Raw genomic sequence first — 15,922 nt, forward strand, 5'->3', positions numbered from 1 at the left:
GACATGTACAAGGCCCAAAAACGTAGAAAGGACATCATTAAAACAGGGTTTCTGCAGGTATCTTCAAATTAAATTTAATGCCTTTTTAATGCCTTTTTAATGCCATTTTTAAAATTTTTAATACCATACATGACCCATGACTAACCACGGATATTTTATATACGGATATAATCGTTTTATTTTAAATAGACATGTCGCAAATTATTAATTGCAACCATCCAGTTTGATGATGATGCAATCATGAAATTATATAACTCAGAACTGAATTAGAACTTGGCTCAGGAGGCAGCTTAATTAATTGTCAATTTATTTGGAGATATTTCAAAATTACAAAAAAGAGAATTATTGTATTTATAATTTTATCATCACAAAAACAGCTCTTCAATAAGCTCAACTTTTTATTGATTTGTGGCCGTAAAACACTGCATATGGGATTTTACGGCGCCAATTCCCATTGTCCCCAACTTAAATGCTTTTCTGCAAACACCGCAAAATCCTTCATCATTTTTACCAGTAACAGGCTGCAACCATGTCTTGAAATTTTTGTTTTCCAGCCACTTCGGTTGGAATTTGCACTTTCCCATTTTTCCTCAGACCTCGTCCCCCGCTGTACAAAATGCCTGCCGCCCGCGTCACCTCTGTATCACGGCAATTTTGCTCTGGCCGAAATTACCAAACTGGTTCCGTGTGTTTATCACACGAACGTACATTTTGCGAAAGCAAATTAAATTATTAATTATGAAGGCTATATTCAAAGAAATTGATCAGGGATGCACCGAAATGAAAATTCTTGGCCGATACCGAAAAAGAGAAAACCAAGGCCGAAAACCGAAACCGAAACACCGAAAGAAATTGTCAATTATTAGTACCATTGCATTTATTGCTATGACCGTGTACTAACTTTACTAAAATTAAGACATTGCAATTGCATAAATTAATATTAAAGTTTCAAAGATAATTACAATTACATAACTTATTTAAAAAAAAACATAAAAAAACATAATTACAAATGATGCAAATATTTATTAAGCACATTGCAACAATGCACAGTATAAAATAAAATTCAAACCAAAAATTTATCCCACTCATGTCATGTGTATATTTAATAATAATGTACAGGCCTACTGGCCTGCAGAAAGGTTTTAAAATGAACAGTTCTCTCATAAAAACAAAGTGCATTTAGGTGAAGTGCATTTGAAATTGTTCTCTGTAGGACTAGAAAGTGCATTACTTCTCCAGTATAGGCAAGAGGGTTGTCACTTCTGGGGATGGGGACTTCAGACAGATAACCATCTAGCTGTTGAGCAGTTGAGCTTGTCATCTGCCTGACATTTGAGAAATATTTGAGAGAGTGTATTTAAATAGGGCCAGGGCATAAATAAACATTTTTATCAAATTAAAGCAGAAATCTAGCAGAAAATCTAGCATAAATATGGCTACAATCGTATATTATGTATGTATATATGTTTGTGTGTGTGTGTGTGTGTGTATATATATATATATATATATATATAGAGAGAGAGAGAGAGAGAGTAGCCTAAGAACAAAATAGCCAACATATTATTATTATTTGAGGCACTTTCTTGCAGAATTTCACTGAACATATCAGACAACGAGGGTGCATGCCACTCATCTGGTGCAGAGACGAGTCTTTTCTGCGCTCTGATCTGTCTCCTGCGCTTGGTGCTTCTCCGTCTCCACGCGGGTTCTCCGCATCCAGCGCGGCCTGGATCATTTCTCGTGCGCGCTGCCTTATTTCCGCATCCAAGTAATGGTCTTTATAACGCGGATCAAGCACATTCGCGATGAAGTGCAGAGGATCCGAAAAGATCTCAGTGAGACGTGTGCTAACAGACTCTATAAGACTGTACTTTTCTTTGTTTTTACTTCGTGGTCCGTCTTAATCTCTTTGTTAGGAGACGCTTTAGTGCTGCGAATAAAGGAGTAAGAAGAGAGAGAATGTTCTCACTGGTGTTAAGTGAATGTCGCGTGGAGCTCGTGGTCTGCGCTATGCAGGTGCACGTGCAGGTCGCGGTTTCTGTTTGCGTCATCACAACATTTCGGCCGTGTTGTTTCGGTGATAAAAGTCTATCGGCCGAAAACCGAAAAGGCCACTTTTCGGTGGCCGAAATTTCGGTGCATCCCTAAAATTGATATAAAATTCTCTTAAAAACTATAAAAAAAAATTAATGCCTGTAGGAATCAAATTTAATGCTTTTTAATGCCTTTTAAGGCCTTAATTTTTGAAAAATCCATTTAAGGACTTTTAATGCTTTTTAATGCCCCGCGGAAACCCTGTAAAATAGTCCATGTGACATCAGTGATTCAACCTTAATTTTATGAAGCTCTATTTTACATCCTGCAGCGCTTGCACTGCACACATGAATGGTTTCTCAAATGGTGCTTCTCATTGAAGAGCAACTGGAGGTTAGATTTTTCGCACGGCAGATGATCAGCGGACAGTTGTTGTTTTTTCATGTGGGAATCCTAACCATGTCTAGTGACCAGAATATCATGGTGGGCTCTTGTAACAGCAAAACAACCGCACCCATAACATGCTAGTAATGGCATAACAAGATGCTAATAACCACTCTGAACACCTCAACATCCTGGCAGCTGGATGTCACACAGAAGTGTAAAAATCCATCCAGACATTTGAACTAGTTCATTTAAATGAACAAACCAATTCCCTAAAATGAATCAGACCTCCCTGTTTGCAACCGCTTGGACTCATTTTGCACAGAAAGTGCCAGTGCATAGTGGATCCAGGGTGATGCAGACAAAAGCCCATCTGAAGCTCAGTCTGGCCGTTTGATTCGTCGCCCATCTTTCTGCCCTGACACTCCAGCACGCAGGGCTCTGCCGCAGCCGGCATGACAGGTGGACGGCAGAACCGGCAGCAGGAACCGCAATGAACACACACACACAATACTTCAGAACAAAAGGAGGAGCTAGCCATAAACATTAAATTAATGATGTTTCGTTGCAGATAATTAATGTTACGGAGACGAGTAAAACATGTCTACTGTGGTTATTTGAGTCCTAACCAAAAGTTTATTCTTGATTAATGAACACAAAATTAATCACATTTGTGGCCAGCTAGTATGGCCAACGTATTTAGAGTTGACTTCCGTCTCTCTCTCTCTCTCTCATACACACAAAGCCCCCTGTTGGGTTTCCAGGAGCAGATCATTACCTCTGCCTCCTCCTGTTTCCTCTCCACAGGGGACTAATGCCACAGAGTGGCTGTTACATTCCCAGAACATGAACATTCAGATTGGACATCTGCTCCGTTCTCCGAGTCGATCAGATTCAGACTAAACTATACTGATAGAGCCACGGCGAAATACATCACACACCTCATCTGTACGCTTTACTGGACCTTTTCCTTTAGGGGTTCCTTTATTACTATTATTTCTACTTTTTCTGTAGTCTTCGGTGTTGAATAACAATAGATGCAACGCCTTTGGAAAAATATCAGGGCAAATGCATCTTTTTTTTTTTTTTTTTAAGTATAGTTTCACATTTTCTGAAGAAAATTATTCGTAGCCACTATGCTAGATTGTTGCCAGAGCATTGCTAGGTGGTTTCTTTGCCATCAAGAAGATGAAAAAGAGCCCAACCGAAAGGTCACTAAACACGGCTCATGTCCATTATTATAATGTACTAGGAAAGTTCGATCACTTCAAAGAAAGCACTCAATTTGAGATACTGTTCATGTCCATACCACAAATTTGCGCGAAGATTTACTCTTCAGGTTTTCTTCAGCTCTCTAAACCCAAGAATGAGCAATGATAATATTAATAATTATGCCTGTCTTAGCTAAATAGTTTGGGTCCATGAGCATTAGGCTGGTCGGTTGCACATCGGCTCCATTCTGTACGTTTGACCTGAATCTCCTCATTAGATGAAGCACTTCACCGTACCTCCTCATTAGCTGGAGGATTAGAACGGCCGTCTGTCAAAAGAGAGACACTCTGGGAATAACCGCAGAGAACATTTGAGCTGGCAAATGGTTTTTCAGCGCCCATGCGATTTGTCGCCCAACCAGACCTCCGTGGATGACAATCTTATGTGGGCTAGAGCTCCCTTCAGCTGTCTGTGGTTAGAAAATGTAAAAACCGTTAGAAAAGCGAGGCGATTGAAGCTAGTTTCAGCCAGAGCAGGATATTTCTGCAGTGCCAGTGTCGCGTTTGTCACTTTCACAGCTGATTTCACAGCAATTTCAAGAACATTTCTGAATTCTGTCTTTGGTAGCTGTGAAATGTAAATGTTTGAAATGTTAAATGGCAAGTTGTTTTGACTAGGGCTCTGTCCTCTTTCAACTGGAGAGTGCCTGCAAACGCACACTGTAGATCTGAAAGTATGCTTCAAAACCACACGAAACTGCATTTAGCTTTGGTTTTGTAATACAGAATGAATGTGTGTGGGTGCATGCGTTTGTGTGTATAGGACATAATAATGTTGGACAGTAGTACTACAAGTACTGTAGGAATTTCCCTGTGAAGCCACTACAAGATCAGGGACATTTATTATGAAAATAATTAGAGTAGGTTTTGATTTCATGATCTCCTTTGTAGATAAGATATGTATCCTGATGATTCTCTGGATGAGACTAGCTTTCTATATTAAGTTTTTTAAACAGAATTTTTGATATATTGTTTAAGGCAAATCATTTCCGCACCATCAACATCACCAATTGGAAGCAAAAAAGTTCAGGTTTCCAGCTTATTTTCAGTCCTTCATGGACTGGGCGCCCCATTTTTACCCCATCGTTTGAGTCCATGCATCGAACTTTTGATACACGTGAAATCTTTAACATTTCATACAATTTCAGGGAGCATGGAAAATGCAGGGAGTTAATAAATCTGCAAATCCTCGGGCAGGTGAAAAAAAGACCACACACACGAGCCTTTCTCTGATTCCTTGCCAGTTCTTTTCTTCCTGCTTTTATGGAATGTACAGACAGCCCTAGCTCAGAACAACACTCTAAAGTGAAAAGGCGGCCCAATAATTTGATTCCTGGAAAAGAGTTATCAGCCGAAGGAGTGAAATATTATGAAGGAATCCTCTCCAAGTCTTCCACATATGTAATTACTGAAATGAAGCTGGTTAAAATAAGTTCCACATGAATATTCCCAGAGCATCTGGCCTAAGCAAAAAGAGAGAAAGATAGGGAGAGAGTGAAACAAATGGAAAAAGACAGATATTTTCCCCAACCCCTCTCCCCCCTTTTTCGACTAGCTGCACAGCGATGTCCCAAGGCACAGTCCTGTAGGAAGCAGGTCTGTTCTCCTCGCTAATGAAAGTGCATTGCTCTAATGCCTTCTACTGTGCCATAAAAAGGCTTTTCACACTCTGATAATTTGCTACTTGAGTTTTCTTCTTTCCGCTCCTATAAAATAAATGACGCTCTTTCCAAGCCATCCATGTCAGAAAAAGGTTGAAGGGAGAAAAATGTGTGAAAAGATGTTTTAGTGAGGCATCTTTTGTAACCAGAACAGAGCGAAAAAGCGTGCACCTGTTTTTTTTATAAATCTTTTTATTTAGGCTTTTAAGGAGACGTCTCTAGAGGTGCCAGCTGTGAGTCACGAACTAGGCACACTGCTTGAATGTTTTTCTCTTCCAGCGTTAACAAGCAATGACAACTTTTAATTTGTTTTGTGCTGTATTCGATAAGTTCAAAGGGAAGGTAATATGTAGGCATATTCATTTAGATGCTCCGGCTTAAATGTATATAACAAGTTATTTTCCATTAGAAATGGATTTGAGCTGAAAATTATTGTTTTTTTTTTTCTTCGTAGTGACGAAGACGGGAACAGACATCGCCATCGACATGGAAAGGAAGGCAGCGGCGCTTCCCCCACAGCCCTGGAGAGAAGGATAGAGGAGCTAGAAAGGGTAAGTTTCTGTGCATTTGCCGTCAAGATAAAGCATCTTGTCCTACCTACAGCTTTTCACACAGGTCCTGTCCCAAACAACACATTTCACCTGAACTTTTTGATCTCAGACTATATTGAAGTCCAATTTTTGCTTCAATATGTTCACAAACTCGATCGGCACTGCCTTTCGCTTGAGGCAGAAATGTCATTTCATCCGGTTTCCAATGACTTTCTGCTATCTTTTGGTCAAAGTCAAATGACCAGTGCCTTTTCCGACTGTCTCTGGGTGCAGTCCTGACCTTTCTCTGGACAGAATCTCCATCTGCAGCACTTTTACAAAACGCTACGAGACCAAACACCATGCCTCTTACTCTCAAATGTCAGCAAACCTTCAAACCCAGAACCCACATGGATTCATTGTCATATACTAATATAAAATTTCATTTCAGCATGGGGTTCATATCCAAACCTAGTAAGCCGCCTTATTTTTTTTTGCACCTTATCTTGCAGTGGTTTCATAAGGTTTCACATATATCTCTCAGCGTGTCTCAGACAGCACTGTAATAACCTTCAACTTAATTGGCTTAAGATTTTCCATGCAGCGAGCACTTTAATAGTGAGATGAATAATTCTTAAACTTCAAGATCAGCCGAACAGCATTCTTGAAAGGCACATGATGCACTGAGACCACACACTTCATCATTGTGATTGTGATTGTAACGTCTGTAGCAACAGTCAATTGAGGTGCTGCTTTAACCCTTTATTAGAGTCATAAATATGAATGCATTTCTGAGGATGTAGGAACTTATGTTCAAATGCTCCTACATGTTGGTGTGATGGAGGATAAACGTGTAACAAGGAGAATCGAGCATTTACCTCCTGAGTGAAAGGAAAAGCTGTGGGGAACACGGACAGCAGACTTTTATGTGCTTGATATTGACAATCATTTCCATATCAATGTGTATCAAGTATTCTGAAACCTGCCATGCATGGCATTAATCTGACATGCTGAGAGTTTAGTCAATCCTCACAGTGCTTATCTGCATACAGAAATATGAAAGTAAGGCAAAACTGCACTTACTATGTGCTATTGTTATTGTGCTTAAGGCTTTTGGATCTGATGGATTTGCACTTTCACAGGAGCTGGCCGCGGAAAGGCAGGAGAACAATCGCCTGTTGAAAGACCACCAGGACAAGGACGAGCTGATCGTTAAGCTGAAGGAGGAGATCGACCTGCTAAACCGGGTGAGAAGCAGACAGCGGTCTCGTAGTAGAAGTGTTATCTGTCATACTTATTTTCATTTCCCCTTCGATAACTACTTTAATTTGCATTAGGAGACGGAAATGTCAATATAACTTCAATTAACTTGTCGATTAATTAGAAGTGACAGTTTATAGGTGGCTCGCACACGCTCTTTTGAGCATTTAACTTGGGCTCACCTCAAATCAGGGTTTCTATGCGTTTTCCATTTCTAAATTCCATATAATTCCAGAATTGTCTGTAGATTTAGCAGTGAATATTTAACATGTTTTTAATATAGGCCAGTGGTCTCAGTCAGTACACTTGCATGTTTTTATGAATTAATTGGTTTATGTAGACCTACAGTCAGGTTCATATATATATTTGGACACTGACTTTGGCCATGGACATCACCAGAGACTGGGTTTCCAGCCCTTTACTAGAATAATCAAAATTGTGGCAGTGTCCAAATATATATGACCTTTACAAGGGTATCAGTTAAAGAGTAGTTATTAAAGTACTGCAGTTAAGTGAACCCAGTAAACCTGGTAAAAAATAGGTCTTTATAGCAGCAGATTGGCACAGAAGGTGCAAACTGCATAGTATCCAAAGAGGCAAAAAACATAGCATTATGTAAATGCATGTATTTATTTATTTTATCAGCTGGCGATGACAGAAATGTTTTGGCTAAAGGATAAAAAATGACGTGCATACTGAACATTCTCACAGTTTAACCTCACGGACCTGAGGTGCTTTAGTACTCATATTTCAGCAGTATTGACATGTTTGTCACACAGAGCATCCCATTAAGCAGCGTCGTAATTAAAAGCATCTGCGTCGGACATCAGCACACCGCTATATTTACACGTGTTTACACCGCTAATGGACATTACTCATCCTCTAGCCTCTCACGCCATTTACTAAGGCATCTCGCAGACTGAGGTTACGTCTTCCGTTGAGTTTGCAGGTGTTTTGCTTTCCGGAAAGTTTGTTTTCCCCCTTCGTTTGGCCTTCCCCAAACAACCACATCTCACGTAGGCAGCAACTAAAATGTAATGATTATCAAACAACCACATCGCTATCTTGCAGCAATCAGCTCCATATTGTAAAGGCGCTCATAGGCTTAGCTGAAGATTACAATTATCCTCTGCTTTAGGGTAACAAATGCACTCTCAGGCAGTAGGTGTTTTTGTGAGGTAACTGCCACTCAATTTTGTATTCGATTTGTTATTTGATCAACATTATAGAGACACAGTGTCCTTTAGGTGTAGAGCATGAAAGAGGCTGGACTCTTTGAACATGCAATTGGCCCATGCAGGGTACAAACCATAGAAAAAGCATTAAAGATTGATGAAGGGTTATGTTTATGTAACACGATGGAAGCATAGTAGCTTGAAGAATGATGCAGTCCAATTGAGAAGGTAGCTTGTAAGCAAGGAAGTTTTTTTTTTCTCTCCCAGCACTCTTTGTTGCCTGTAGTCATGTGTAGCTGTTGTTGTAATTGTTTTCATGCTTTGACAGTCTGGTGTCAGTGACAGCGTCTTTATGAGTCTGACAGCACCACACTGGGGAAGCATTGGCTCTTGGCCTTCAGTAAGAACTGAACTGTATGTGTGGGTGAAAAGAAACGAGCTGGCTGTGTAATGTTGATATGATGTGTCTTGAGAATTAGTTGGCTAAGGTACTTGTGGTTGAAGTATATGGGTTTTAGATGAATCATATCGTGTGGTAGAAATGTGAGATGGCATGTTAGAAAGCAAAGTAGTGAGTTCTTTAAAAACGGCTAAAGTGAAGTTTGCCTTGATTTGTCAAATAAATAGTGAGTTGTCATAGAAGAAAGTAGTAACAATTACTTGGTCAAGGAACAGTCTTTATTGTTTTTCAATGGGCAAATTGAAGATTTATAGAACATGGCCACTCATAAGAAGCATAGCTGTGAACCTCTGGTGTGCTGTAAATCACTGTAATGTAGATTGGTAGTACAGCTTTAGTTTTTTGTACTTGACCTTTGACATTAGGCCATCCTTTTATTGACATTTTGTTTTGCAGTAACAGTATTTTTTTTTAAAGGGTCGGTAGGTAGATCTATATATTTTTTTCAAGTTTCAATGTAAAAAAAAAAAAGGAAAAATTTTGGTGATTGTGATTACATAGGTATGAATTTAAACAAATTAGCATATCATGATGACTGGGTCTTCAACACATGCCTTCAGGCGCATCATTGCAAACCTCATTTTGATACAGGCTATACAGACCACAAACAAATTGAAATCTTTGTCAAAAACATGTTTATTGCATGAATTTCAGGTGAGAAGAAAAAAAATGAGGTACTGTTTTACTTGCATCCACCGCTAGGTGTCAATGCAACCTACAAATGAGAGACCGTTTACTTTGCTTTCTTGGGTTGTCACTTTTGTGAAAAAAAATCCTGTTTGATATGAGAGACAAGTGTTCATTGAATCGATTTGGCATGTCTAGATGCATTTTATACAGCAATTAACACCAAATATAGGTAAATTCACTGACAACAGGCAGGACAAATGTAAAGATTCAATATTTCTGATGATTTATTGCCGTGAAGTTTCGTGCACAGGAATGCAACATTTTTGAGAAACAATAAGCAGAGTGGACTGCCATAATGCAAAACATTTACTGTAGGCTTCAACATGGCTTTTTTTTTTACGATTAGAAATTTCAACAACAACAAAAAAAATTTGCATACATAGACTATTCTAGCCCGTTTGATTACCGGCAGAATTCACATTTCTGTTGTAAAAAGAGAAACATTGTGCAGAAGTATTATTTGTTGTTATGCGTGCGTGTCCGAAGCTTCAGTTGCTGTGTGACGCATGTTTCAAAAAATACAAAAAGAAAACTGGAAGTGCTCCGAGAGAAGGCCGTTAAAATCTATTTCCTATTTTTGTGTTTGAAACTTGTGTTGGTTGGTCCAATCGATTCGTGCAATAGAACTCTGAATTTGTTCAGCTACCATCATGGTACAGGCCCCTGGGGGATTCCATAGAAAAGGTTGCTTGTTTTGGGCTCGTTTTAACAGGCCTGGTTGCTTATTTGTCTCACGAGATCTGGCAACACTGATCAAGACGAGCTGAGATGGATCCGCCGAATCAACGATCTCAGGTTACCAGCTTTACTTGTTTTGATGTTAAATATATCAAATGTATCTTAGAAATGTCTGGGAAGAGGGCGATTGGATTATTTTACATATAAATTACCTAGACTGTCTATCTTCACAATATGTATTGTAAACATTGGTACTCCAGACTCTAAAGTTATCTGAAAGGAAATGTAACAGGGGTGGATTTCCTGAAACCCTCTTAACTCTTCGTCGTTTTTAAATTATACCTTTAACTAAAGCTGTATCTATCGTTAATACGTGTTTACCGAAATATTCTTAGTTTAGTTAACTTCTGTAAGTCATTCATTAGTAAGGTTGGTCTGGACCACTCTTAGCTATACCGTATCGGTGTTGATAAATACAAATATAATTCTGAAGCTGTAACATACCCAGTGTTCAATTAGGATTATGGAAAAGAATAAATACAAAGATTCACTGCTAAATTCAAATATGCTTTTGAACTGAACCAGAGACAAAAGTGCTCAACACGTGTCATATTTCATATACATATATATTTTTTTCTCTTCTACTAGTAGTACATGGTGGTGGGGTACTGACATTCTGTTTAATTACTGACATTCTTCCAAATATATTCCTTTGTGTTAAGCAGATTAAAAAAAAAAAAAGTATTACTAGTTTGAAACTACTTGAGGGGGAGTAAATTATGACTTTAAATCCCTTTAAGCAACAATAAGGTATAGTTCGGGGAACACGTCTAAAAAAGGTATATCTTCTTTTAAGATTTAAGAGTCTTTGTAGCACGCTAAGAGACAACGTTATCGGGAAATCCAGCCCTGGTCATTATAGTGTATTTAAACCTGACAATTACTAGTAGTTCTGGAATTTGGTTATTCATTATAAGAAATACAATTTGTAACTGTTATAGTAGATGTCTAACATCTGTAAATATGTAAAATAATCCAATCGCCCTCTTTCCAGACATTTGACATCAAAACAAATAAATGTATATTCCGCACTCGAGGAGAGAGACTTGTGCTCGGGAACATTGTATTCTGTGCGCAAACAGAGATTTGCGCTCGCGCACTATATTAATTTACTTTCGCGCTACAATAATGCGCTCTCAACATTGAAAAGGGAAATAACGCCATATGAATGAGACGAAGCGAACGCACAGGCCATAGTGTGACATCTGTGTAAACATAGATGATGTCACAGGCTTTTTTTTTTTTTTTTTTTAAAAAGGAGACTTCATTTGTATGTAGGCCTAGGCAATTTATATATTTACAATACTTACTAAAATATAATTAATATTATTTTATTGCTTTTGTATTAGTTGTTTGAAGAGTCAAAAACAAAAAAATTGGTCGGTCTTAACGCAAATGTACTACCGGCAAGTCGTCGGACTAAAAGCAAAAATAAAAATAAAAAATGAGTTTGACAGGGTCGTTCAGGTTATGGCAAACAAGAATATTTTTAAGGATGGCCTGATGCGACGTCCTGAGGTAGTGTTCTGTGCATATGGTCGTTTGATGCACGCCTTTGGCATAGTGGCCTTTTTGGAGTGGCTGTCTTATAATTAAGGTAGCCTATATGGTAGCTGTTGACATGTCAGTATGTGTAAGTAAGTTGAAGCATCTGATGAAGGCTGAAAGTCCGGATGCTTATGGGTTAGGCGTCTGCTCAGTGGAGACAGGAGCAGGTTCTTACCTTCTCAGGGTTTTGAATGTGCTACAGCTGAAAACGCTTCGTCAACCAATGGCACACCAATGAAAAGCGTGACCTCACTTCCCACTAACCTGATTCCAATCATCTGCTCGTTACAACACTGTCCTATCCACTGGGGCCTTCATACACTGGCACTATGATACTGCTTTCATGGCGTGTTCTAAATATGACTTGTGTAAAATAAGTGACATCTCGAATCAAATGGCCACCAAAACTAATTCAGTGGCTTCTTTTGGTTTCATTTCTCATCTTTTGCGAGCCTCTGACACACACACACAGACAAAGTGGGATCTGTTCTCATATATTCTGTAATAATCTTCACAATTGACAACACCACACTGCGATAGTACTTCTAATTGCATCACAGCTATGCATTAAACACTTGTAATGTTTACTATGCACACATTTCCCACAATGCCAAACCCTACTGACTCAGTAGTCAAGCCAGGGCAATGTCTAACACTCTCTGTCACAGTCTGCATTAGAACGCAGCTCTACTTTTAGGCTTTCTGCAGGGAATACACCCAGTTCTGACCCTTGGATGTCAGGGCTGTTGTCTTTGTCTGAGACTGCAGTCTGTTCTCTCGCTTTCTTCCAATACAAACATGGCTTCAGAGGCCCACGCCAACAAATACAGTAGGCTGCGCCGGTGCCACACTCACATGGACCCCTCAAACCTTTTCCTCATGTGCATGGTTTTTGTTTCCTCCCTGTAATATATTAAACACATACACTAACAGGACAGAATATAAAAATCAAGACCGAAACACTGTAAACTCCGCTTCTACAGACAGATATGGAGGTCACGCTCACACTGAAAACACCACATTTCTTTTGACCGTAAACATTATTTTCAAAAGCTACATCTGGCTCTTAAACACACACCTGCGCGCTTTAATTGCACTATAATTGGCCACGCGCTCTGACACACACGCTATAATTGGCCACGCGCTCTGACACACACACACACACAATACTTAATCCTTCAAATCTTCCATCTTCCTGGATATGCTTGGACAGATCACCACTGCAGCTCCGACAACAGAACACTACCACCACACATGTAAATAGACTAGAATAAGACTAAAGTACAGAAAATAAACTATAAATACAAACTTTACAAAATGTTGGGTTAAATACAACCCAGTACTTGGTAAAATATGGACAAACTCAGTAACTGGCTTGTTTTGACCCAACAGTTCAGTTAAAACTTTAACCTCACAATCTGAGTAGTATTGTTCAAAAATTAAAAGTGCAATAAGTGATTTTCTTTAGAAAATGTTTTTGTTATGCTGGTTGAAAGTCTCTTCACATCCCTTACAAATCATTAAGTTGTTTAAATGTATTTATATATTCTGTGGTGTAGGACCAAGAAATGTACGTCCAAACAAAACACTTGGTCTGAGCATGATGTAGCCCAGTGGGTCCCAATTCCAGTGCTACTTACTGTAGTAATGTTGTCTCTGGTATTCTGGTCTCTGAGCATAAATGTGTTTAGGGGCGTGGCTTTGGGCAGCAATTGCAGGGAGGGTGGGACGTTCGCTTTCAGAGCTATGAGGCTAATATTCAGCATTTTCCAAGATCTCCTACTGCACCTTTTTTTTTTGGGATCAATTTTTTATTTCTTTTTCAAAGAAAGGGTCATATACAATTGTATACAATTTCTTCTACAAAATATACCATACAAAAATGACCCTCTAAACCCCTCCAATCACCCACCCCACCCAGCCCCCCAGCGGTCCCCAAGTCCAAAAAAAAAAAAAAAAAAAAAAAAAAAATATGCAATCAAAAACAATTTGCCTACAAAATTTAAAGAAGAGAAAATAAATAAAATAAATAAATAAAATAAAATGCAATATAAATAATAGATACTCCAAAATTAAAAACTTTTTTACAAATAAAATATGAAATACATAAATAAATACATACAAAAATAGAGGCAATCTACAATATGATAACCTTAGGCTAAACAAAGTACCACATAAATCATGTTAAACATTCAAAATATACCCCACGTTCATTTCTACTAAACTTGAAGTTTTTCTGTTAAATCCTTTGCAACTACTTTCCATGCCTCAATGGTTGAGGCTCTAGCCTTATTTATTCTGGCTGTTGAGAGTTCTAACATTACTATTTCATGAAACTGAAGTAGCCAGTGTCGCACAGATAAAGTATGAGGAGGGAGCCATCTTTGTGCAATTATCTTTTTGGCCGATGTTAGTCCTGCCAACCAGATCTTTCTTTGTAGTTCAGTGAAACCTAAACTGGAATCATCATTTAGAAGAAGCACTACTGGTTGCACTGGTATATCTTTTCCTATCATATCAGACAATATTGAAGAGATCCTTTCCCAGAACTCATAAACTTTCTCACATTCCCACACCATATGCATAAATGTTCCCACTTGTTGGTAGGTACAGAAATTGCAATGGGGACTTAGAGATAGTTTAACGAGAAAACGTTTCTTTGGTGTCCAGTACAATCTATGACAGAATTTGTAATGAATTAATTGGTGGTTTGGATTTTTTGATGCACCGAATATATTCCCCCATACAGTCTCCCAATCAATCTGGTCAACAGACAACTCCCTTACCCAAATAGTATGCAATGGCAGTTGTTTTACCTTAACTTCAAGAAGGCGAGAATAGATAGCTGACACTACATTTTGTTGAGAAAAATTAAAGAACCAACTGTGAACAGGATGTGTTTCGAGAGCTAAGCCCCAAGGGACTCCGTATGCTCTGAGTGCCGAACGCAATTGCAAGAATAAAAAGAAGGATGATGCAGGTACGTTAAATGATACAGCTATATTTTGAAAACTAAGCATACCATTATCATCCCATATGTCAGCAAGAGTCCTTATTCCTTGCTTCGACCACTGTTCTGATGTGAATGGTTCAGAACCACATTTAATATTCCTATTGCGCCACAAAGGAGTCTGCAGATGCCATTTGTTATCATAGCTTAATAATTTCTCCACTGTTTTAAAAGTGTTAATTGTGTTCGTTATGATGGGGCCAAATGATTGTTTGCAGTACTTTAAAGAGAGTCCAGAAAAAAGTACATCTTCAAGTCTAATTGGTTTGACAATTGCTTCTTCTATTTCTCTACAGGGTGTGGGAATCATAGTGTTAAACCATGTCTTGACTGCACGTAGTTGGAAGGCTTTATGATATAACTCAAAATTTGGCAAAGAGAGACCTCCCTTCATTTTAGTACGTTGTAATGTAGCCAATTTTAACTTTGGTTGTTTGCCATTCCAAAGAAAAGTGCGAATTAAAGAGTCAAGATTTTTCCACCATTTTGATGAAGGTGGCAATGGAATCATGGCACTAAGAAAGTTAACCCTAGGTAAAATATTCATCTTCACAGTTGAGACTCTGGATTGCAGTGATGCAGGAAGTGTTCTCCATCTGTCAATATCTGTTTTAAGCTTTTGAAAAACTTTGTAGTAATTTATATGTACAATTTCTTTTAAATCAGACTGAATAAGAATCCCTAGGTAAGTTATCTGATTTGTAATTTGGATATCTGTTTTTATCTGCATACTCTGAGCTTTTTTGTTTAATGGTAAAAGAGATGATTTGGACCAATTGATCCTATATCCAGAAAATTTCCCAAAACAGTTAAATATTTCCAGTATGTTTTGGATTGTGCCGAAATCTGAAAAATACAATAAAATGTCATCTGCATAGAGAGATATGGCATGCTGGGTACCCTTAATTGAGATGGAACAAATTTGGTCTTGTCTTATTTTTTGAGCTAAAGGCTCCAGGGATAATGCAAATAACATTGGTGAGAGGGGGCATCCTTGCCTTGTTCCTCTTAAGATATCAAATGGTTGGGAGTGTAGGCCATTTGTTGCTATGCTTGCTGATGGATTGTTATAAATTATTTGTACCATATTAATAAATTTCTTATCAAAACCAAATTTATCTAGCACCTCCCATAAGTAATCCCAATTTAATCTATCAAAAG

At 38.4% G+C, this 15,922-nt stretch overlaps 1 protein-coding gene across 2 annotated transcripts in view; it reads left to right on the plus strand.

The window, feature by feature from the left end:
- The window catches only part of LOC127956613 (PRKC apoptosis WT1 regulator protein), an 84,055-nt gene that overhangs the window by 58,486 nt on the left and 9,647 nt on the right, over positions 1-15,922 (plus strand). For both annotated transcript variants that reach the window (XM_052554670.1, XM_052554669.1), the window contains 2 exons: positions 5,805-5,901; positions 7,023-7,127. In XM_052554670.1, coding sequence (XP_052410630.1) covers positions 5,805-5,901; positions 7,023-7,127 — 202 coding nt within the window. The remainder of the gene's footprint in view (positions 1-5,804; positions 5,902-7,022; positions 7,128-15,922) is intronic.

Source organism: Carassius gibelio, chromosome B4 (genome assembly GCF_023724105.1).
Source record: "Carassius gibelio isolate Cgi1373 ecotype wild population from Czech Republic chromosome B4, carGib1.2-hapl.c, whole genome shotgun sequence".
NCBI lineage: Eukaryota > Metazoa > Chordata > Actinopteri > Cypriniformes > Cyprinidae > Carassius > Carassius gibelio.